General features: G+C 36.8%; 1 protein-coding gene across 1 annotated transcript in view; it reads left to right on the top strand.

The window, feature by feature from the left end:
• The first annotated feature begins 458 nt into the window (after positions 1-458).
• Positions 459-23,168, top strand: part of ADGRA3 (adhesion G protein-coupled receptor A3) — a 50,216-nt gene continuing 27,506 nt past the window's right edge. The window contains exons 1-6 of the mRNA XM_056490342.1: positions 459-955; positions 14,730-14,801; positions 18,884-18,955; positions 20,254-20,325; positions 21,206-21,277; positions 22,818-22,978. Of these exons, the coding sequence (XP_056346317.1) occupies positions 693-955; positions 14,730-14,801; positions 18,884-18,955; positions 20,254-20,325; positions 21,206-21,277; positions 22,818-22,978 (712 nt within the window). The 5' untranslated portion in view covers positions 459-692. The remainder of the gene's footprint in view (positions 956-14,729; positions 14,802-18,883; positions 18,956-20,253; positions 20,326-21,205; positions 21,278-22,817; positions 22,979-23,168) is intronic.

Here is a 23,168-nt window from a genome sequence, read left to right on the forward strand (position 1 = left end):
AGTTAAGATGAATGATATTCAAATAACTTTTTGTTATCAAGTGGGAATAACTGGTTGCATCGTTTTGCAGAGACAACCTCAGGAAAAATGTTTTATAAGTACTATTTACTTGGGGTTATGAATTTTGAAGCTGTTCAGCACCTAGGCAGGGGAGTATCTTTCCTCCGTGAAGCAGAACAGCAACAGTCCCCCTCGAAGACTAAAGAACTGGAGCAGGAGGGCAAAAGCCAAGTCATGGAAGCAGAGGAGAGGGAAACCAAAGCGCTTTGTCGAGGAGGACAGATCTCCCGGAGAGCCCCAGGGCCGCACGGCTCTGCAGCACTAAAGAACCCACAGGCTCAGCCCATGAGGGAGCTCGCAGCACAGCCCCGGCCGCGGCCCCCGCCCGCACCGCGCATGCGCAGGGCCCGGCCGCCCCCCGCGGCGCTTGCGCAGTGCGGCCGCGGCCGGCGGGCGCTCGGTGCCGCGGGGTCCGGCCCCGGCGGGAGGCGGCGCTGCTGCTGCTGCCGCCGCGCTCGGCCCGGCCCGACCCGCGCCACACAAAGGCGGCCGCGGCCCCGCATGGCGGCGGCACCGCCCCCGCGGGGCTAGGCCGGGGCGGACCGGAGCCCCTTCCTCCCCTCCCTCCGGCCTCTCCCGCCCGGCCCGTCCGTCGCCGGGAGGAGCGCAGCAGGGTCCCGCGCGGCCCCGCCATGCTGCCCCCGCGCCGCCGCGCTCCCTGCCGCCCGCCGCGCCGCCGCCGCCGCCCGGCGCGGCTCCTGCCCGCGCTGCTGCTGCTGGCCGCGCTGGGCGGCGGCGGTGCCGCGCTGCCGCCGGGCTGTAAGTACGACGGCCGCGCCAAGAGCGCCGGCAAAGCGGCGGCCGGCGGCCCGGCGGAGGTGAAGGTGGTTTGCAGCAACCTGGAGCTCGCTCAGGTGCTGCCTCCCGAGGCGCTGCCCAACCGGACGGTCGCCCTGTGAGTACCGTCCCGCGGGGGGTGCGGCCCCTGTGCGACGTGGACGGGCGGAGGGGGAGCGGGAGCCGGAGGCACGGTGGGGTGAGGTGTGGGGGAGTGGGAGCCTCGGTGATTTCGCCTCTGCTACTGGAGAAAGCGCCGGGAGCGGATGTGCTTTCCATGTTTTCCGGTAGTTTCCCGGGATGGTCATTCTGGAAGCAGCCGAAGTGTCCCGTAACTCAGCGGTGGGGAGGCACCGTCCCGTGGAACAGCATCCCAACTCTCCCTCCTTCATCCCTCAGTAGGCGGGCTGTTTTTGTGCGGAGGCAATCCCTGCTTACCCATTTGAATAACAAGTTTCAAACAGGATATGCAACCCAATCCAAAGTGAAAAATAAGTGCCACTTACTTAGACATAAGTGTGCACATGTAAAGAGAGGCTTTGCGAATTATTTTCCTTCCTGAGACATCACCGGATCATTCTAGCAAAGAAGGTCATAGAATGGTTTGGCTTGGAAGGGAGATCTCAAGATCAGCTGGTCCAATCCCTCTGGCATGGGCAAGATTGCTCAGCACTGGATCTCAGCAGTGGATGGTCCCAAAAGTGGAACTCTTGCCCCTTCTTTAGAGAGGCTTATTGTGCCCGTGCTACCATGGGAAGACTCAAGTGCAGCCAAGTAGTGTGCAAGAAAGTCAATGAAAAGGAACTGAAATATGGGGTCTTGATTAAGATATTTATCTGCTTAACAGGAAATTACAGGTTTGAAAGCTCTACCATTCTACCAACATTTAGATAGTGCAGAATGTGTTGTCAGAACAACAATATGCTGCTTTTGTGAATGCTGACATCACTGAAACACCAAAGAAAAGTTTTCTTCCAGAAGTCCTAGTGAGCTGTAAGCCCAGCAGATGCATGGGCCTGGACCCGTGAGAAGAGCTAAATAAGGCTAAAGTAATTGTTCTTGCTTGGAAATCTGCAAGGGTTCACATATTATTTCTAAATTACTGTGAGAAATTATTATAGATGTTCCTGTGTGAAGCTTCTGAAGTAGAAAAGAAGGCAAAAAGTAGAAGTGACAGTAGTTTGATCAACAAATCTCTCAGTCTTTGTTAGCCTCAAATGCTTTTCAGCTGATTGAATGTTATAAGTATGGTATTATCCATAAAAGTCTTGATATAAGTAGATGTTAGCATGGTAGATCTGCTGAAGTTCACTGTGAGGTTCCTTTGGTTCAAAAAACTTGAATCACAGCTATGATTGCTGCAGAAGACAAGCAGATACCAAACACAGCAGCCTTGCTGTGAGTGGATCTTTGTTCATTATTGCAGCGACAGAAGAATTTGGAAGAATGGTTCAATCTTTCATCTTGATTTTCATACTCCTTCAATATCTAGCGCATATCTACATACACTAATTAGTAGCTTTCAATTAACCAGCCTTTGAAGTTCATAACAACTTCTGAAAATTTATTTTTCTGATTTGAACTTTTTAGTAGACACAACAAGAAACAATGTCACTGTTTCATGGTTATTTGTAGGAAATATCATAACTGTGTTGATACAATGTAATGAACATACACTTCAAAATTTTTGCTTAAATATAAGGAAAGGATTATTAAGCCAATGACCTCCTTTATCCAAGAGAGTGGACCCTAACTGTTGTGTTCAGGTTCAGAATCATGGGTGTTTGTTGGCTCTTGAGGCACGGCTTTCCATTCTCTCAGAGGTTTTGTTTCATTATGGTTTTTTTTTTTTTTAATTCTTATTGCCAAATCCACGTTAACCTAGATAGAAAGTATTGGTGATCTGTGGGGTTTATCACCAAATGCCACTTCACTAACATGTTGATTAGTAGTGCCTGGATTAATCTTTTGCCTAAAAATGACATTTTTTTCCCCCCAAGCAGATACTTTAAGTTGCAGCACTTGGTGAATAGTCTGATTAGAGTCAAACTGCCCTGAGTTATCTTGATTCTTGTGGGATTCATCTATTAAGTACTATTTCTATTACATCTTTTTGGATTATTGGATCACTACAGAGATATGTAGCTGAAAATAGATCACTGTTGTATATATAAGCTACATTTTAATTCAATTAATTTTCTTTTATGTTGGCTCTATTGTGCTCAAATCAGTTTTAAATACAATGACCTATATAGTTTTATATAACTACTTGTTTTTTGAATGAGTTAGGAATGATGCAAATGAAGTGATTATATGCATTTTGGAAATATCAATTTCTTCATTATCGAGCTCTTAGATTTTCAGCAGATTAGCTACTGTGCCTTTAGCATTGACCATTTCTTTTTTCCCTGTGAAATACAGTCTCTAAAAAGTGAGAAAATAAGAGAAATAGTGAAAAAAATAGGGGAAGCAAATAGCATTTGAAGATGCTGGCCAGGTTCCTTCATTCTTGCACAGCATTGTAGCTAGTGGTTAATGATGATACAAGTTGGGCAAAGTCACTTACAAAATACCTTGTGCTGTGTTTGCCGCAAAATATGTTCTTGCCCCAGTAATTAGGTCAGTGTGATGAGAATCTTCAGTTACAATTCAGAAAAAAATCCTAATTTGATTTTAACTGATAAGAGATAAAGTAAGTTTGTTTCATGGCTGAGGAAGAATAGCAGACATGGCTGTTTCATGAATCAGGAAAAAAAGCAGACATGGGAAGAGGAGTATTAAAGTATGGAAATGTATTTATGGGAGAGTAAGTAATGTGTAGGGTTTCTGGCAGTCCCGTAAGTTGGTTTTCCTTCACAATCCAGGTAGAACTAACTGTTGCTTTATGGGGCACTTAGGTCAAATTCCAAGGTGAATTCAAGTGCATTTGTAGCTAAGAAAGGGACTTTTTCCCTAACATTATATAATGACAACTGATTTGGATGCAAATAAAGGGTGTACCTACATGAACACCATCGATGGCTTTGACCTTTATAGGTTAAGCAGACAGGTGAGATGCATTTCGTTTGAAGGCAGCACAACAGGGTGAATGTAACTGTGCTTTGTCTGCCATGCTCTTTATTTCAGTAGATATTGAAGGCATTGCCATGTTGCACGTTTAAGCAACGAATGCATTGTACTCTTGTAGTAGAAGCCTGAGATAAAATATCTGTTGCTGTTGTTTCTTGGTGCAAACTCAAATGATGATGAGGGAAACTTGTTTGGACTTGTTGGCTGTTAGCCATTACTTTATTTTTTGGAAGAGAGTGTGTAAGTCTACTGAAGACAAGCTCGTGAAGCGTATTATTTGTTGAGAATATTATTTACCTGTTACATATATTATTAGAACAGGAATCTAAATAAGCAAAGGAAAAGCTTATGTACTCAATAAAGAATTGCATTCAGGAGGCTTACTGCTCTGCAAACAACTTTGCCTGAGCACATATCCTCATAGCAGCAAAGGAGTATCAGTGTTTGCACTTAAAAAAGTGTTAGGATTTACAAGCCGGAACATTTGTCGGGGTTAATGATCAGAGCTTTTAAAAGATACATTTAACTGACTTGCTGTTAGGAAGCATCCTAAAATGTTGCAGTTTTCATCCAGTTCCTAAATTAAATCACATCAAACTACATCCATTAAGAAGCTCATACGCATACTTACCTAGACTTCCAAATATCTTTGCAGTTTTTCTATTTATGACACAAATTTAAATTTCAAAAGTTTCAAAGCGAAATGTAACCAAGAAGCCAGTTGTATCGCAATGTGTGATTACATTGTAAGTATCTGAGTCATGTAATGTAAATGTCCTCTGTGGAAGTTTGCCTCTTTTAAAGTACCTTTCTATTTACTAACTAGGTGGTGCTCTTGATAGCTGTTGGTTTGGGGGTTGTGGCTTTTTGCGGGTTTTTTTGGGTTTTGGAGGGGTTTTTTTGGAATAGTCAATTTTAGACTGTTAAAGAGCTCAGTACTAATGATTTGGGCAGTGATAACGTTTTTGAAGATACAAGGTGCTAATAATCCCCTTTAAAACTTAAATTTTTATTTGACCAGTGGATACACAGGCTATGCGAAATGCATCTTACTTATGAACCCAAGGAAGTACAGAGATAATACTTGAGAACTGTAGCCACAATGTAGTAATTGACAGGTACATGCCTTTTTATCAGTTACATCTGACTCCTAAAAATCATTAGTGTGTAATTTACTGATAGGCTTGTATTCTATACTTCTCTCAGGTTTTGTGTCTTTTACCTTGTTGAGAAGATAAGCAATTTTGTGCTTTTCTGTATGTACTTTTCCAACAAGGATTCATTGCTCTGTGCTTGTTATAAGGTATTGAGTACATGCAAAGTTCTTTTATTGTATACACTTTTGTATATATTTTGAGTCAGAAAATTCCAGTGTCACAATAGGAACAGTGTTTTCTTCTAAGTTGCAATATTAAGTTCTATCTGAAAAATTATTCAGCTTTGGAAGACATTGTTACATGGTTTATATGTGTCCACTGGGATACACTGTCAAGATTGAATAGTGTTTTCCTATTTCATGAAGTGCTGCAGTAATGACTTTAACATACATGGTGGTTTTGTAACTGGCAATAGTCTTCATGCAATCTTGTATTCAATTATTGTATTGATTCATATTCCTTTTTAATAAAAAAAATACTCTTCTGTATATGCATTTTTAAATTCTTTTATGTGTCTTTCACAATGAGATTATTGTACTTTCAATTAAATACTTGAGATAATTAGAAATATGGCTTCTGTACCATAGATACAGCTACAGCAGTTGTTACAAGCCTGGGGCTCAGGTTTTGCATCAGAGCTATATGTTGGTTATTGCTGAGTTGAAAAGAAGGGAGAAGGACAGAGCTAAGTGCTGCAAAATACTGGAGAGCAAATCTAAGTTTTTGTACTAGAATTTCCTGAGAAGATACCCATATAGGCAATGCTCTTCACGTGTTCATTAGCCCATTAGTTAGCCCAAAAGTGACTGTTAAATGTTGAATGTGTTATGCTGTTTCTACCCTCAGGAAGACAGATTTTAGTCTTCACAATTAATAGTTTTTATTTTATTGTTGCCTTTTGTTGATCAGTAGTATTCCTGGGTTTACTTTAGAACTGTAAAATACTAAAGTTTTTATTTTTATTTAATGCCAAGAGTAAAATAATTGAACCAGAATTTGTGCTGCAGTGATGAAGAATGAGAAGTTTCTTATGTCTCATTGCTTGAAGTTTGCTCATGTTTCAGAGGTTATTTTTGTAATTTAAAACAACTATGGAACTGCAAGTTTAGATTTTTCAGAATTTAATGGTTCCCATATGTACTTTGCATGGGCCAGATATGTTGCAGGTTCATGGATTTGTCATTACAGCTCTATATAGTCTATCTTCACCATTACAGTGAACAATCTGTAATTTTTGACTCTATTCACTTTAAATGCATTTTTTTGTACTAGTAGTTAATCCGTGAAGATGAAAAGGAGTTGAGCATTTCTTTCCATCAATGATAATAAACTGTATAATTTAAGAATGTCAAATAAAGTATGTTTTGTGAGTTTTGCTTTCTGTAGTGAGATAAATAATGATTTTTTTTTTTTAATTATATAATCTATTAGATGTCTCTAGTCTTTATGTAGTAAATAGCTGAGAATTTTATTTTCACCTTGTATTCACTGTTTGGCTGTTTAGGAGTGAAAACTGCAATGTCTTGTTGCTTTAGAGTGCTAGAGATCATATCCTGTGTTAATTGCTGTTTGTGTGGATCACTGTATTGTGGCTTCTCCTTGTGCCCTGCCGCAGGGCACGTCCAGTGGTGCAGTTCAGCACTGTCCTACAGAGCTCCAGCTGCCCTGGAGCGAGTCAGATGCCAGTGCACTGCACACAGAGCTTTTAGGTCCCCTAGAGCAGACCACCTAGGTTGTGTGTGGGATCCAGGCTGATCAGCCAGTTTTGGCTGGGCTGCAGAGTTGTCACTTCTGGAGTAGGTGGAGTAGACTCCAGGTGACTGAGGGCTGTGCTCTCTTCAGGTGTTTTGTATAAGAGTACAGTCTGTGCCCTCTGCTATGTCATTTCAGAAAGAAAGTGCTTCGAGGTAGATGGAGGGAGGTTAGAGTATGGATACAGAGTGAATAAACGCAGGAAGACTGGATTAAGAGGCAGAAGCTGTTGCTGGGAGTTGGGATGGAAGTGTGGGTTTCTTTGAGTGGATATCTCAGTTATGGAGCTGGGAAACCAGTAAGTTTAAGAGGAAATGGAGCAAATAAGGTGCTGAAGGATGAGTGTAAACTGGCTTGATGTGAGATCAGCAAGACTCTTGGAAATTCAGACTCCTAACCCCCAAATCCCACTAAAGACAGGTTTGACATCTCTATGCCAGTAAGAAAAGTTGTGTCATATAAGGAATAGTAGTGTTATTGCACAGTCCAGGAAAGTTTTTCTGTTCCTGTCTACATGATGTGCTGTTTTCACCTGAACTATTTCTGTTGGAACAGAACAAGAAGTCCCTATTAGACTGCCCATGTTTTTATAGAGTTTGTTTTACCTTGAAACTTAGTATCAGGCAGAGTCTTTGCAAGTTATGGTTAGGTTTCTAAAAGTGTCCTGTCAGACATTCTGGACAACTTATTCCAATACCCAAACTGTTGTTTTAGGATAACAGCCTCTTGACATTAACAGGAATTTAAAGCAATTCTCAAATCTGTGTGCTGATGGGCTCATTGATGTTTCTGTGGGTTCCGGTGACCTGACTTATAGCTGTGTGCTGGAGATCCCCTTCGGCCCTCTCTTCCTGCTTCTGACACAGGGATCATGAGATGCAGGGGCTGAGTAGAGAAGATCTCACCCTCTGAGAGGGGAATGTTGTGTCAGCATCCATCTGTTGGTAAAACTGCAGCCTAAACTGGAGTTATGTTCATACCTTCACCTCCTAGTCTGTCGCTGTGTGAATGTTTGTGGGTTTTCCCTCCCCTCCCTGGCTGCAGTATTAGCATTTGTCTGGCTCTGTGCCTAGTCGGTTCAGGGAGCTAAGCTATTCAAAACTGTTTACTTCTGTAGGATTAGGATATAAATTTTTGTAAATGTATCTTCGTGTGCCAGCAGCTGACAGGAAGTGCTTGGTAACCTGTCTAGACAAAGCACTTTCTAGAGAGCAGGTACACCTGATAGAAAATGTGAATATGTGTGAGACTGGGTGTGACAGTCTCTGCTCTAATTAGTACTACTGTATATGACACGGGCAATTTATTAGTTTATTGGCCATAGCTGCTAAAGTTAGGAGTGGCTGGCAAGTCTTCTGTGTGCAGTGTTTTGTATGAAGCAAGTTGCTTTCTTGCATGTATGTATGGAGCTTTCTTGGGTCAGGCAAACTTGCATTGAACTGCAGATCAGTAGGAATCCTGAAAAGTATACAACTGGTGGCTAAGTGGGAAAATCAGGAGGAAGCAGAAGGTAGTAAAACAAGACAGTTATTACAGAAAAAGTTGATTATGATATCTTAAAATAACACAGGTGCCACAGATATAACCAGGGAAGAGAGAACTTGGAGGAAGCTTCCTAGGGTGAAGTGGTCACAAGGGTTGGGTTACACTTCCAGTGCTTTTTATTTGCTTTAACTAAAACAGAGTTAGTATTGGAAGAAATTGGGTGTAGCTGTGTCCTCTGAATTTTCTCTTTGGTAGGCTGTTAAACCTTGGGATAAATAAAAGAAAGAAAAGTTTGGTAATTTTGTAATTTCACAAGAACTTATTTTGAAATTAGTGTGATTTTCAGCAACACTGCTACTCATTCTTGCATTCTATTTTGCCCCTCAATTCTGTCCTTTCCTAAAGTGATTTTTATTTGGTACTTTTACATAGAAAACTTGCTGTGTTGTTCCAGTGATTGGCACTGTATTTCACTAGCAATAATTTCTGTCCTTATGCACAGTTTGTTTTTAATGAAAAGCAATAAATAAAGCCGCATACTGAATATCAAGAAGATATTCTTTAATGGGACTGCGTAGTGAGCATTGCTGCTTGCATGATCCAGGGATTGTCTAGGAAAAATAAAGATTCCTCATTAGATTTAGCAATTTAGCACATTACCAGTTAAAAATGGAGCAGTATAAATAGACACGGTTTTAATTCTGTAATTTCATTACTTCTGAGAGGTTTAGTTTACAATTTTAATATTGTTTAATATGCATAATAATGAAATATTGCAGGAAATCTTTTATCTGTTGCAACTTCTATTTTGCAAATGTTTCATTGCTAAACTTCCTTAATTATAATGTTTTTGTTGAATTGGAAAATACTGTCTCCTTTTGTTAGCATTTTGGAATGATTCATAGTTCTTTCTCCATATAAAGCTTATGTAGTGCTTTCATTTCAGAGTTACTTTTAAGCAAGTACAGTTTGTGTTCTGTTCAGTCTAGGTTTCTAGGTTTCTTTTCCTTTGACACCAGTAGCTCTCTAGAAGGCAGAATACTAACTGTTGAAAAGTACTGAGTTTATATCCTTGTTAAATCACATTTTCTGCAGGATAAACTTTGAGAAATGTGTTTCTTTTTCCATGTTCACAACTTTCAGCAGAAAGCATTTTTCTTGGTTGTTTGTAGATGGTTATTTTAATCTGACTTTTGCTGGTGGCCACTTTCCCAGTTCTTAAGAGTATGCAGTCACTGTGAATTGATCTGATTTATTATCTATTTCCTTTTAAAATGTCTTTTGGAAGCTACTTTAGCATTCAGCTAATGGTTACACTGTTGCCCAGGCTTCTTGCTCGCCATTTTGACTATTTGGTAATAGTGTTATTGGCTGTGTGTGTGTTTTAATAATATCCTCTGGATTAGGATTCATTTGTGATGTTAGGGGCTGCATTATAAATTACTGCCTAGTTGACTGCTGTCTTAGTGATAGTTGTTTTATAGCTGACAAGCCAAAATTGTTTCACTAAATAAAACTTTTTCTACTTAGTGCTTATTACCTCATTTTAATGGTGAAAATAGATCCAGCCATGACTTTTCCCCCTCTCTATGAGAAAGAGAAAATTTAGTATATCATCTTTAGTATCTATTGCCAAAATTCCTCATAGTACAAAGGATAGACTTAGGGTTTGGCTGCTTTTGTTTTGCATGCTGGTTATCTACTGCTAAAGGTCTTGCCAATAGGTTAAGAGTCATAGTTGAATTTCTTTGCAGTTTTGCCCAATTTGTCTGCCAGTTTATAGAGCAAAATGGAAAATGGGCTTTCTAGTCCAAGATATGTTCAACAAAGAAATATTTCAGCTAAATTCTGGGAATAGGTGAAATAGTCTCTCTACAGCTCTTCTGCTCAGAGGAGGAGTGAAATGTTTTCTTGTAAGGTGACTTGAGACATCCATAATTTTTTCTAGAACCTATTTTTCAGCTGCTTGTTCTTCCAAGTCTTTTTGTGTTAATTCCCATGGCCACGTTTTTTTAATACAGGAAAACATTGTCTGTGTTAGTTCCACATTTTATTTTCTGATATTTAAGTGTTGGACAAGCAAAATAGATTTGTTCCAATCGGGCATTGTTGATTATTGAAAAATAAAGACAGTAAAAATCTCATGGAGCTCATAGGAAATGTGGAGCAACAGTGACATTGGGCTGTGGAAACCCCTTCATGAAATCTTCAGTGACATTATTTATGTTTCAAAGTCATTTGTTAAAGAGTTGAATAAGATGGGAATGAGTGCAGCTCTCATCTCAACGGTGGCTCTCTACTGTTTTCTCTTTAGTCTTTTTAATGATGAAAAAGTTAGCATATTTTCAGAATTACTTGCCTCTTTGGAAAAGTAATGTTCTTAAACTAGTAACTTAGAATTATTATTGATCACAAATAATATCCTCTGCCTAAGTGGTACATAATAGTCCATCATTTCATTGTACATTAATGCACAAAAACTGTGAAAGTGACTATAAAACATCTTCGAGGTGAATGGTTTATTATGTTTTGTCTTCTTGTGCCACATCTCTTAATACTTCAAATAATGTATAGACTATATATTAATAGCAAGTTTTAAACTGCATTTTTTAAAGATTGTGCAACATTTTTGGGTGATTAAGTGTTTTAGGTTATATGGAGTGTTGTAAAATCCATCATTTATTGTACTAAACCTTTATGGTTGAGTAACTAACAGCCTCTGCAGAGAAAATACTAAATCAGTCTGACTGTAATTTGTAAATCACACTCAGGAGAGAAATTTACCTTGTACCCGGATATTCAAAGGCATCTACGTTAGGCCTGTTATTTTATAGGCAATGTCAGAAAACTATTTTTTTTCCCCCTTACAGAACTGTTATTTTTATTTAGTTTACATTTTGTTCAGTCAGTTATAGCTACTTTTGAAGTGGTTCCAACTCCATTTTACATAACTTCTTTTTCTGGAAAAAATACAGGTATATCAATAAATATTAAGATGAAGTAAATTGTAACTAAAATAAAAGTTAATTTCTGTGTTACTAAGCATTGTAATTTGCTTGCTTGTGTTGACTTAGATCAATGTTTGCTTGTGAACATCATGGGGTTTTTTTCCCTTATTTTCTCCAGAAATCTGGAATTGGTATGAATTTTTTTTCTTGCTGCTGCTGCTATGCCTTATGTTCAGTTTGCATTAACTATTAATGATTTTTTATAAGCTCCTTCATTTACTTCTTTATATATTACCACTGTTTTTCTTCATGCATACATTTCTGAAACCAGGAAGGATGTTGAAGTAAAGGTGCATTTTATTTGGTTTACTGAATGTATCCGGTAGCTACCATTTTTTAAAATAGTACTCACTATTTAGGTTGAAACCTTTTTCTCCTGGAGTAGAAGGGGATGTAGTTTCAAAGACTTTAGGATGTGTAATTTTAATGCTTCAGGTTAAATTTTACTAGTTTTGTGGGCATTCCAGTTTGTAGATGATTATTATTATTATATACCAAACTTGCACTCTTGCAAATGTGTATACTGTGTTAAATGTTGTTCCATTCTTGAGGGAAAGATTCATTGAAATACTTGCAGGTTTTTTGAGAGTACCTGGACTTCCTTGGTTTCTACATGTGTTTTTAAAAGCAAGCACGGTTTTGTTCATCTAAGTTATCACAGCTGCAGCCAAGGGAAAATTTTCCTTATTTTTTCCCTTGAGGTAGCTTAATGTATTGGACTACAGAACTGTATCTTCACAAGAGCAAATGCTCTTAGCTGACACTCTAGCAGATGTTACAGGTATTATAGCAATACAATAGCAATTTCTCAGTATGCTTATAAGTACTTTTTTCCCCTTCTTCATTTCCACCATTCCTGTGATCAGTCTTCACCTGGTATTATCTGACTGTGTAGGATACTAGGGTGATCACACTTGAATAGTTGGTGTATAAATAAATTTCCTGGGAGATGTCCTGGATAAATGTGTAGTTTAACATTTGCAGCTTGTTGAGCAGTGGGCACCAGAGCTGGCTTGAGATGAGCTGCAGAAACACATAGTATGATTGGAAGGAAGGAAGAAGGAACAGAATCTCCTCATTTTATCATCAGAACTTGTTACCTTTGTTGAATGATTTAAGTTAAGTTCAAGAATTTTCAAACCTTCCTGCCATCAGGCTGGAAATGAAGGGATTTTCAAGCAGTTTGTTCAGCTGTCTTGACTTTGTATGTGAGCTGAGAGAGAGAGATTGAGTCAGAGCCAGAACTTTTAGACAAAAAATCCCTGCTCTGTGTTTGTCTAAACTACAGAGACTTGAGGTAATTTTTGAGACACCTGGAGGAAAAAACTGCATAGTATGATACACTGTTGTGTCAAAATGGTGCTGTTTTCATAGAGTGCTATATCCATATTCTTGTTTTTTCGTATTCATTGTGTGTTTTGAAGTGTTAATCCTTGTCATTATATAGTAAATTTTCTGCACTGGAGGAAAGAGGGGTGGGGGTGTGTGTGTGTATGATTGGTGTATGGCTGTTGTTTGTAAAGGACATCTGAAAGATGTAGTGGACTGGAAAGAAATGTCATAGTGGCACCTTTAAGTGCAGAAGTAGTTATCCAGCCTGAAGATGTAATTGGTGTAAGTGAAGAAGTGCAGGGACATGTTGGATAGGAAGGATGCATTTCATAGAGGATCTGTCTGAAATTGAAGTGACTGTAGCAGAAGTTGTGGAACAATCTGATAGAGTGAATAAATTTCCAGGACAAGATGGTGTGACTGAAGACCTTTTAGAAGAATGCAGGGATGAAATTTCTGAAGTCTTGCATAGAATTATTTTTCAAAAAACATGATTTCTGAGAACTGGAGGATAGAAAATGCTCATTTTTATAAGTGCATCATCATCTGCATGGTTCCAAATCTGATGTTTGTGGTGAACAAATCAGTAGAATTTATAGTAAATATATTGGATACTTGGACAAAGATAAAGATACTGTGGAAAATTTACATCTGTAATGAGAAGCTCTTCCCCACAGTCCTTTGGAGTTCTTCAGAATCAGCAAAATATTTACAAAGTTGATCTAGCTGTTATAATGAAACATGCTTTTCTAAAAGGTGTGTCTGTCCCTTGCCAAAGGCATTTAATGAAAAATGTACGTCAGTCTTAAATGAAGGATCATCAGATCAGCAGCTGACTTGCTAAAGGATAAGAAGAGGGTGTGGAAGTAAATCCTTTTCAGTGGAGTGGAGTCATAGAGACCTGTAATGCACAACTTATTTCCTAATGATCTGTAAAACAGTGTAAGGGATGTACCTAGTTGAGTGAGTTGATTGATGTAATAAGGATGAAGATAAAGTGCAAAATTTTGGAAGAAGTTTCTAAAAGTAATTGGGCAGTAAAATGGCAGCAGCAGCATGTTGTAAAAAGGTGAAAAATATATTGGGGACAAAACCACTCCTGTCTTATATAAGATGATGGGCATTAAACTGACCAGAAGTCTTACATTCTTAGCACAAGTGATAAAGCAGATTATATGTTAGGAATTGCTAAGGAAATTGTAGAAAACAGAACATCATTATTCCAATAAGTTTGTGGCTTGTCTGTGTGTTGAGTACTGTTTCAGTTCCAGTAGTCTTACCTCACAATTTTTAGTATAATTAAGCTGGAAAGAACTCAGAAATTATTAAGGTGGCACAAATGGCTTTTGTGTAAAGAATAATTCAGTAGAACATGAATTTTACATATGGAAAGAGACAACTAGTTTTGTACATAATTGCAGGTGGTAAAAAGAGGGTAAGTGGATTGATTTCTGTGTGTTTCACTGTTTAGAAGTGGGGAACATTAAATAAAGCTGACAGGAGGTGTTTTCAAAACAAGTGAAATGAAACATTTTTTATGGAATGAAGTGTTGTACTGCAAACCCTTTCATAAGGAGCCAAAATTTGACATAATTCAAAAGGCAAACAGGCTTTCTTTTTTTTTTCTGTTTTATCCAACAGAGAACTATGTGATTGTATAGAAAGTAAGTCCTTCTAACTAAGGAAATATCAGATATACAAAGAATTTCCTACCTTGAGGATCATTAGCATCTGCTGTGATCTGTGCAGATGGCTGTAGCTGGAGGACAGGGTGCTTGGCAAGATAGGCCTGATCCAGTTATTTCAATGGAAGAAGGAATTTATGGTTATGTTGTCCTTTAAGAGAATAAAGGATAGATGAGTTATCTGAGCTTATTTGCAGATGTTTTAAAAAGATTGGTTTGAGAAGTAGAATGAATGTGTGAAGGATGGCTGGGAAAGGTAGTACAGTCTGGGACAAGTATATGTGCTTGAGTGTGGCTGAAAAGGGGAGCAGAGGAAGATGCTGCTTGGTAAGAAGTGTAAGCTGCAGCAAAACATTTTGTTACCAAATTTATAATATATTGTTCTTGATCGGTTTTGTTTACAGGATCTTGAGTAACAATAAAATAACAGAGTTGAAGAATGGTTCCTTCTTGGGATTACACCTTCTTGAAAGATTGTAAGTACTTCTTGAAAAGCTATTTTCACTTTAAAAATTAAGTGATATACTGTTTGTTTTATTAATAATTCTGAGAACAGAATGTCTTAAATAAGGGATCTGTTGTTCTTTCTTTTCATGTATTTTTTTGTTATTGAAGAGTTATCATAGATAAGTGTTCTCTTAGTATGAATTAATTAATTATTCAATAGTATGAATGGCGTGTAACAGCAAAAAAGGGTAATCTCACCTTCAGGTGAGAGGGCAGTTTCAGTGGGAAGTTTACTAGAATGCTGTGAGGGCTGGATTTGCTTTGTTGGTTGTTTCATTATGCAAACATTATGTTGTAAAGAAAATTACTTCTTTAGTTTCTCAAGTGTCAAACTGTTTGTTGAACACTTGCTAAGTATATTTGCAGGGGAAGCAGATATATTACAGCCCCTAAGACAGAATGTATTTATTAAAGATTTCTTGTTGACATTTATTTTAAGAGTTTTACTGTTTACTTCACAGCTTTGGTATATGCTGAGTGTACAGGGGGTGGGAGCGAATCTGATGGGAGTAACTTCTTGGGTATCTTTTCCTTCCCATTTTCACTTTCCCTACAGGTAATACATTGCCTATGAGATAAGAAGCAGCATTGTAGTTTCTCTTCAGTCAGCTTTTTTCCAGCTGGTTGAAGGTCAGGATTGGCAGGTTGATCTACCTGGGAGCATGCATAAACTTTAGAGATAAGGATTTTTCTAGGCCATTTGACTGGGAAAGTAGCCAGTTTCATAATCATCTCACAGCATCTAGGAAGAGTTCCAAACTACTTTTGGCTTCAAGGGATTAAAAGTATTTTGATTCTTCCTCTAAAACTTGAAGGCTCCAATCCCAGTCACCTGACATAAATAAATTCAGACACTTCTACTATTCCCTCTCCCACATACCAGAAGAAAGCATCTTTTCACTGGCAGATGAGCTTTATTGAAGAAGTAAGTTGCTGTGCCAAAGAAGCAAGGTTATCAGCAATGATGGCATTTGCTTAGGTAATAAAGGCATCTGCTGATGGTTGTTATTTGTTGAAACTCATTACAATTTTCAGGCAGGAAATACTTGAAACTCTAGTTAGTTTGAGATGATGATTTAAGTTTTCTTCATGAATCCAAATTCTAATTTTCTTTAAAATCATAAGAATGCAGCTTTCTTCCATTTAACTCCTCTCTTTTGTAGGTGGTTTTTAGGTTATTTTAATATCTTTTTATGTTAAGGAAAGCAGCAAGGCTGGCATGTTTTGAGGATTTAAAGTGAGCTGGGATAGCAGTGTTTTAGAGGGTATGGTAGTCTCATCAGAATGAGAAAACACTTTATTATGCACTATTGTAGGAGATGATGGATGCATCAACAAAAGATTAATGATGGCCAGGTGTCTTCATTATATAGAGGGATATCTAGTGTGCTACACTAATGATTAATGATAATATTTTTTTATTTTTTCCTTTTGTACATGCAAGACTTGTTTAAAAGCCATAGATATTTAACTGTAGTAAAAGTAAGTTTTTCCTCTTTAAATGTTTTGTGACCTTGGACAGAAACTACTGTTATAATGAAAATAGTTTTTCAGATATCAATAGATAACCAATAGTAAAAGGAAAAACAAGTTGAAACTCACAGTAACTCTTTTAAACATTCACATTTTATAAAGTAGTTTCAAATTATTTTGAAAGACTTGCATGTCTTGAAAATTGCATTTTTGGACATTTTTTGCTTATTTTTATTTTGTCTTACTGCTCATACTTTCCCTTGTTTTTCTTATGCATGTTTTTTGCTTTGTAGATAAGTTCCTTTCCCCACATTTCATTTAAGAGATGAAATGGAGATAACAGAAATAAATTCTCAGTATTTAAATAGTTAATTCAGATGATTACCACTTTACTGCTTACTGGGGAGAGTAATGCATTTCATTCTTGTTTGTTCATTCCTTGTGATGTTACACGTGATAGGAAAAACATTTGCCATTTAGTGGTTTTCAGGTCGAGATTGTACATGTGTTGATATATTTAAATAAAGCCTTTATAAAGGCTAATAAATCAGAGGAATGTGTCAGGAATATGTATCTGTATAACAATTGATTGAATTTTAATCAATACTGACAATTTTATAATTAATCTGTTATCAAACTAAACTTTTTTCTCCTTTTTAGTTGAAAATTTTAATGAAAATGTAGATATTTTTAAATGGTTTTTGTAATTTTATTAATTTTTTGGATAAATTTGGAGACATGGTATCTGCAGCTGGCAACTTGTTGCACTTTAGGTTATTGTTTTATTCAAACATGTTATCACTTGACCTCATCCCCATGTGATAATTCTTCCCTGTTACTTTTGAAAGGGATATAGTTTTGGGGCATACAAGCAAAAAATAAAACAATGAGGAAGTGCATTAAAAATGATGGTAGCCATAAGTCACAGTTTTAATAAGTAATAATATTTACAGATGTGTTAACTTATGATAATGTAAATTTGCTAATGCATTATTTTGTAAAGAGGGTGATAAATATACCAAAATAAAATTTAATTTTACTGGAAAGTGAAATATATGTTAATTGGAGTTGAGAAAGAGTAGATGTAGACATAGCATAATCATACAGAAAAAAAAGTATGCAAATAAGAGTAATTAGGTCAAAGATTTTAACTGTCTTCAGTGGTAATAAAAGTGTCTATACAAAAAGATGCTAAGTATTTTAATCTCCATTAGGTTTTCATATTAATTTGAAATTCATCAAAATCAAGTGCAAAGGATTCTGTACCAAAAATAATGGTTTTTTTTTGATTGGTTGGTTGGTTGAGTTCTTTTGGGGAGAGGTGTTTTTTTTGTTTGGGGTTTTTTGTTTATTTTCCTTGTTTTGTTTTTTAGAAGGATTCTTGATAGGTGGAAGATAAAAGTTACTATACTATAAAAGATATTACCCTAACTCAAATCCTTCTTTGCAGTTCTTTTGCAGAGATATTCTTCCATTTGGACAAATAAGTATCTATAGATATATCTTGTTGGTTGAGCTTTGCCAAAGAAAAATCAACATCCAAAATTATTAATTTCCTGTTGCTAAAACTAAAATATAGTTTATATAAATGTATGCATAGTGTTAAAAATGACAAAAACTTCAAAGCCGAACACTGCTTTTGAATGAAAGTACTATTTTTATTTTGAAATGTAGAATGTTTGGATATTACCAAGGAATGAGAAACTTTACATATAAAAATACACACCTGTGAAGTTTCAGGTAGTAGTAAAGTAAAAATCTACTAGGGAGGTAGAAGTAATTTTAGCTTTTCTGCAGTGATTAAGTTGATTCAAAACTATAGGTGCTGTCAGCTGTTTTCTGTGACCTTTGAAATTAAGCTGTATTTGCAGAATATCTAAAGTTAGTACAATTAATAAGGAGTTTAATTTAATGGTTAGTTTACATCTCTCCATACAGTTTCTGGAAACTTAAGATTTAGAAATTTGCTTTGAAATTTTTTCACTGGCTGTATTTGGGATTTTCAACTAAGGCTTTGCTGTTTTGCCAGCAATGTAAGTGGAAATTTTCAGTGTTGGACCTTTGGTGTATTTTTAAGATCATGTTTTGCTTTTTTTGGTAGATGTTGAGCACTACTGAAGTATTGAAAATTGGATAGGCTACAGAAGACAACATGTGCTATACTCTATCATACTGTGTAATAAGCAAGTGTCTCACTGCATAGCTGTAACTTGTTCACACTGTGGCAAGATATCTTTGACTCTATACCATTTCATGTAATACAAACTGATAGAATGTTTAATGGAATACATGTGCTTTTTCTGTTCCTTCTTGTAGTTAAAATATAGATCTTTACAATTTTGAATGATGCTATTTTAGAGAAAGTAAAAACATGTTGTTGACTTTTTTGTTTGGCATTTTGTTCTGGGTGTTTTGTGGGGGCTTGTTGATTGGTTGGCTTTGGGTTGTTTTTGGGGAGAGGATTGGGTTTGGGTGGGGTTTTTTTTGGGGGGGTTCTCAAGCAAATTGAGACAAGTTACATGCATCTTTATGAATATCTCTTTAAAGTGTAATTTATGGTCTTGATTTTTCTCCACAGGGATCTTAAGAACAATCTTATTAGTACCATCGATCCAGGAGCTTTCCTGGGGCTTTCATCTTTGAAAAGACTGTAAGTAGTATATCTAGCTAGTCAATTTAAACAAAACAACCAAAAACTCCTCAAAGAGACTAAGTCTTAGCTTCTGGAAGTTTGGACAGCAAAGTTATTATATATTAAAAGCTGAATATATGTATGCTGTCTAAATATATACACACATGCATGTATAAAACAAAGTCTGCTTTCAGTCTTATGGCTGAAGAGCATCAGCTGCTTGAGGCTTGGCAGCCTCCCTTGTTCTGACAGTTGCTTGTATTATTCCTTTCTTTTTGAGTGGCTGGAAACATCGCTGGGTAGACGTTTATTCAGAGCTTTGATTCCATCAAGTCTTGTTTTGTTGAATGTTAAACTCATGATTTTTATTTTCCAAAGGTCACAGTGAAACATAGAGTCCCTTGCTATTAATACTACACTGAAGTTACAGCACTGTTAACGCTGCTTTATTGAAGGTTTTGCCAACATTCCCATTAACATAGTTTTGGGGGATTTGTGCTTTGGCTGTAAAAGTTCTGTGTATCAGATAAAATTTGAAAAACAAGCACTCAGCATTATTGCTTTTCTTTTCTTTTTCTTTTTCCTTTTTTTTTTTTTTTTTTTTTTTTGAATACTTCAGATATTTGGAATATCGTAACAGCCTTTAAGTCTTAGTGGTATTGTTACTATGTCCCCTCACCCTATTTCTTTCTTAAATTTTTAGAGTATATGTGTTCATTTGTAACTGATCAGATAATAAGGCTCACTCAAAAGGAAAGTGTGGCACTTCTGAAAACCTTTAAAATAAGACTGAAGGACCAATCCTGGATCATTATTACTTGCAAGCTTTAAGAATTTTTGGCAATTTGACTCAAAAAAAGTTAAAAAAAATGTAACTTTTAAGTATTTATTGAAGTATAATTATAGAAGTCTTATTTATGTACAATAAATGCACTAGTGTAAGTCTCTGACATGTTAAATAAGTTGTGTACTCTGTGTATATATATATATTTATACACATATGTAAATACTGCACAAATATGAAAATTTACTTGGTAGGGATGCAAGCCAAGCCTATTTAAGGGAATTTATTGGTAAGTCTAGACTTGATGAATTGTATGTGGACAAACTATAATTACTTAAGAGATGGATTAAGGAGTCTTTGTGCATGTGTATACACCCATATAGCAGTGCCCTGTGGGTTTGCCTGAAAAAGACCAAATATACATGTGTAGTCTGTTACTCACGAATTTTTATTCAAGTGCTTCTGTTAGCAGACTGTATGTCATTTGGAAACAAACCAGTTTATTCCAATTTTTCCTTTCTTCTATTTATAGAGACTTAACAAATAACCGAATAGGCTGCCTGAATGCAGATATATTTAGAGGACTTGTAAACCTTATTAGATTGTAAGTATAATTTGTCCTATATAAATACCCTTAAGTTTCAGCCTTGTGTAAGTTAACCTTCTTTGTTTCCAGGGGAGTAGTTTATTTTAGGGTGCTCTTGGAAGACAGTGCCTATGGTTGTGGTTTGTTACTCAGTAGCAAGCTTAAAAACAAGCGTTGGGGCCAACCCAAACCACGCTGTTCAGCGATCTGTTGGCCTTGCACAGTTTTCCTGTGTCTTAGAATGTGTAGCTGGGATTGAGACTAGGAGACTGTACAAAATATTTTCTTGAAAAAAAATATTTCAGCATTATAGACTTTTTCAGTATCCATGCCTCTTGCATTGGCATTGGTGTCAGTCTGTTTTACTGGCTGTCTCGCATGTTTTTAACTCCTTCATTTACTTTAAGGGGATAACATGTAAAATTGTGAAATATTTCCCTGGTTGTTAGTTTTGTACATGCAGTGCTTTCACTGATATATAGGAAGTGGTATTTAAAAAATCATTCTGATAGATTGAATATGCTTCTTAGAGCATGTTTCTGGGAAGGCATCAGTTCACTGTGAACAGCAAAATTAATTTTACACTTCTTGAAATCTATGTTTAACATCTGCCAGTTGTTCCTTTAAATAAAAGTAAAGTCCTTGCATTTATTCTTTTTTTATCCAATCTTAAAATTCTTCACCTAAACCAGGAGTATTAGAGAACAGTTTATTTGGAGATTTTTACTAGACTGTTTGAGACCTAATTATTATTATTGCAGTCCTGTGAACTATGACAGTGTCATAATAGTACCTTGTAACTTTTAAACATAGAATTATATTAAAGAGAGGGTTTTTTTTAATATCACATGTCATTTGTCTGAGGATGAGTTCAAATCATGATACTTTTATTTCTCAGGAATCTTTCTGGAAATCTGTTTTCTACACTTACACAGGGAACGTTTGATCATCTTGGTTCACTAAAGTCTCTGTAAGTACTTGCTGCACCTGGTCTTGATTTGCATGATCATTTGAGTTCTTAACAAAAACGATTTTATATACAATTCCTTGTACTACTTTATTTTTAATTTTAATCCTCATAACATATTATCTGAATAAGCACATGGCAAGTGTATGTGTGGGTATTTGGCTGTTTATACAACCCCCTTCAAAAGTTGCTTACTATTTATTATATTTTTCTGAAAAAACAAAGCTATTTTCCCATCTGGGTTTCCAAAAGTTTTATTCTGTATATATGATTTATTAATTTATGGTAAATAAATAACATTTTACACCTTTATAGCAAAGGTTTAACCAAGATCTTAGTTCTTTGTGAATGGTATAGCTGTGTTACCCATAACAGTGGATAAATCTCAGCCTTGTCTTATTTTGCTGTCTCTTGGTTTCATGAGTTGTATTCTTGTGTAAGAAAGAAAGTAAATTAAGAAAAAGTGCTGATTATTAGCATATGCTTTTCCCTTATAGTCATGGTAGTTGGCTCACTGGGCTTCGGCTCACTGGTACCTGGGCTTCAGCAAAAGCTTTGGTTTCTGGATTTGACACTGAGTTAATTTCTTGTTTATAAAGGAGAATGTTTCTTTCCCTTCTCCATCCCTTTAATTGTTCATAAGTTGTTATTTCTAATATTTTAATTGTCTGCATAAAGATTGCTGTCCAAGAACACCACAGATGTGACAAGGGAACCTGGATATAATGGTTGTCTGGAGGAATTCACGTGAAAAAACACCAAATGGGGTTTTTCATAGCAATGTTGATTTAGTGTTTGTAGTGTTCTGCCTGTGATGATGTGTTATTCTATAGACATCTACAAAAAGAGACAGAAAATGTTTTCAGTAGAGGTAAAAACCAGTGTAGACATAGCCATATGTTTTGGTACTTTTTTTTTTGTTTCTAGACAGATAAAATAATATTTTCTGAAAAGATAAAATTCATTAATCCCTTAATTTAGCTGACTTTAGCAAATATCTATGGGGATTTGGTATGCCTTTTTACTAAAAAGTACAGAATTATATAGAGAAGACTGTGAGTCAAAAGCCTTATGATTTTCATGTAAAGCCGAATAAAATTGTGTGAATAGTGCTTCTGAAAAGAGAAATAGTTGAGGAGCTATTTTTATTTCTGTTTATCACCATGGCGAAGCAGTGAAGTGTCTTCTTAGGCTATGATGGTGCATATTCAAGCAATTCTTTATTGTTCACCTGAAGTAGTGTGAACATTCTCCATGAAAGAGATTACTATAATTTTTTTCATGTACTGGTATTAAATACTTCTCAGATTTAAGGGGAGGATTCCTTTTTTCAGGGAGTATGTCCTTTTGTCCTCAGAGTACAGCTTGCAGAGGATTAGAATAACTTCCAGTAGGTAGAGGTAGGCAACTCTGCTGTAGTCTAGACTTTGCTTGTTGCCTTTGTGTCTGTGGCAATGAGAAGCATTGCATAACTGTTGATGTCAAGCTTTCAGACTATGGAGTTCTGCAGTTTGTCACTGTAAATGCCTTTGTTTTGATGCAGAGAATTTCAGACTGATTATCTTCTTTGTGATTGCAACATACTGTGGATGCATCAGTGGTTAAAGGAGAGAAATATAACTGTACGTGAGACTAAATGTGCCTATCCCAAGTCACTTCAGTCACAAACAGTGACTGGTGTTAAACAGGAGCTTCTCACCTGTGGTAAGCACTCCAGATTTGTTTTCTAATGCATTCCATGTTCTGTTAATATTAGTGAACAGACTTTTTTGCTTTATTTCTTTTCCCTAAAATTCAGCACTTAGGTGGCAGTGGTAATAGTGTCTCCTTTTCAAAGGTTGATCATTAGTTGTGATTCATTATTGCTTGCTTTTGGAATTAAATAATAAACAAA

Source organism: Oenanthe melanoleuca, chromosome 4 (assembly GCF_029582105.1).
Source record: "Oenanthe melanoleuca isolate GR-GAL-2019-014 chromosome 4, OMel1.0, whole genome shotgun sequence".
Taxonomy (NCBI): domain Eukaryota; kingdom Metazoa; phylum Chordata; class Aves; order Passeriformes; family Muscicapidae; genus Oenanthe; species Oenanthe melanoleuca.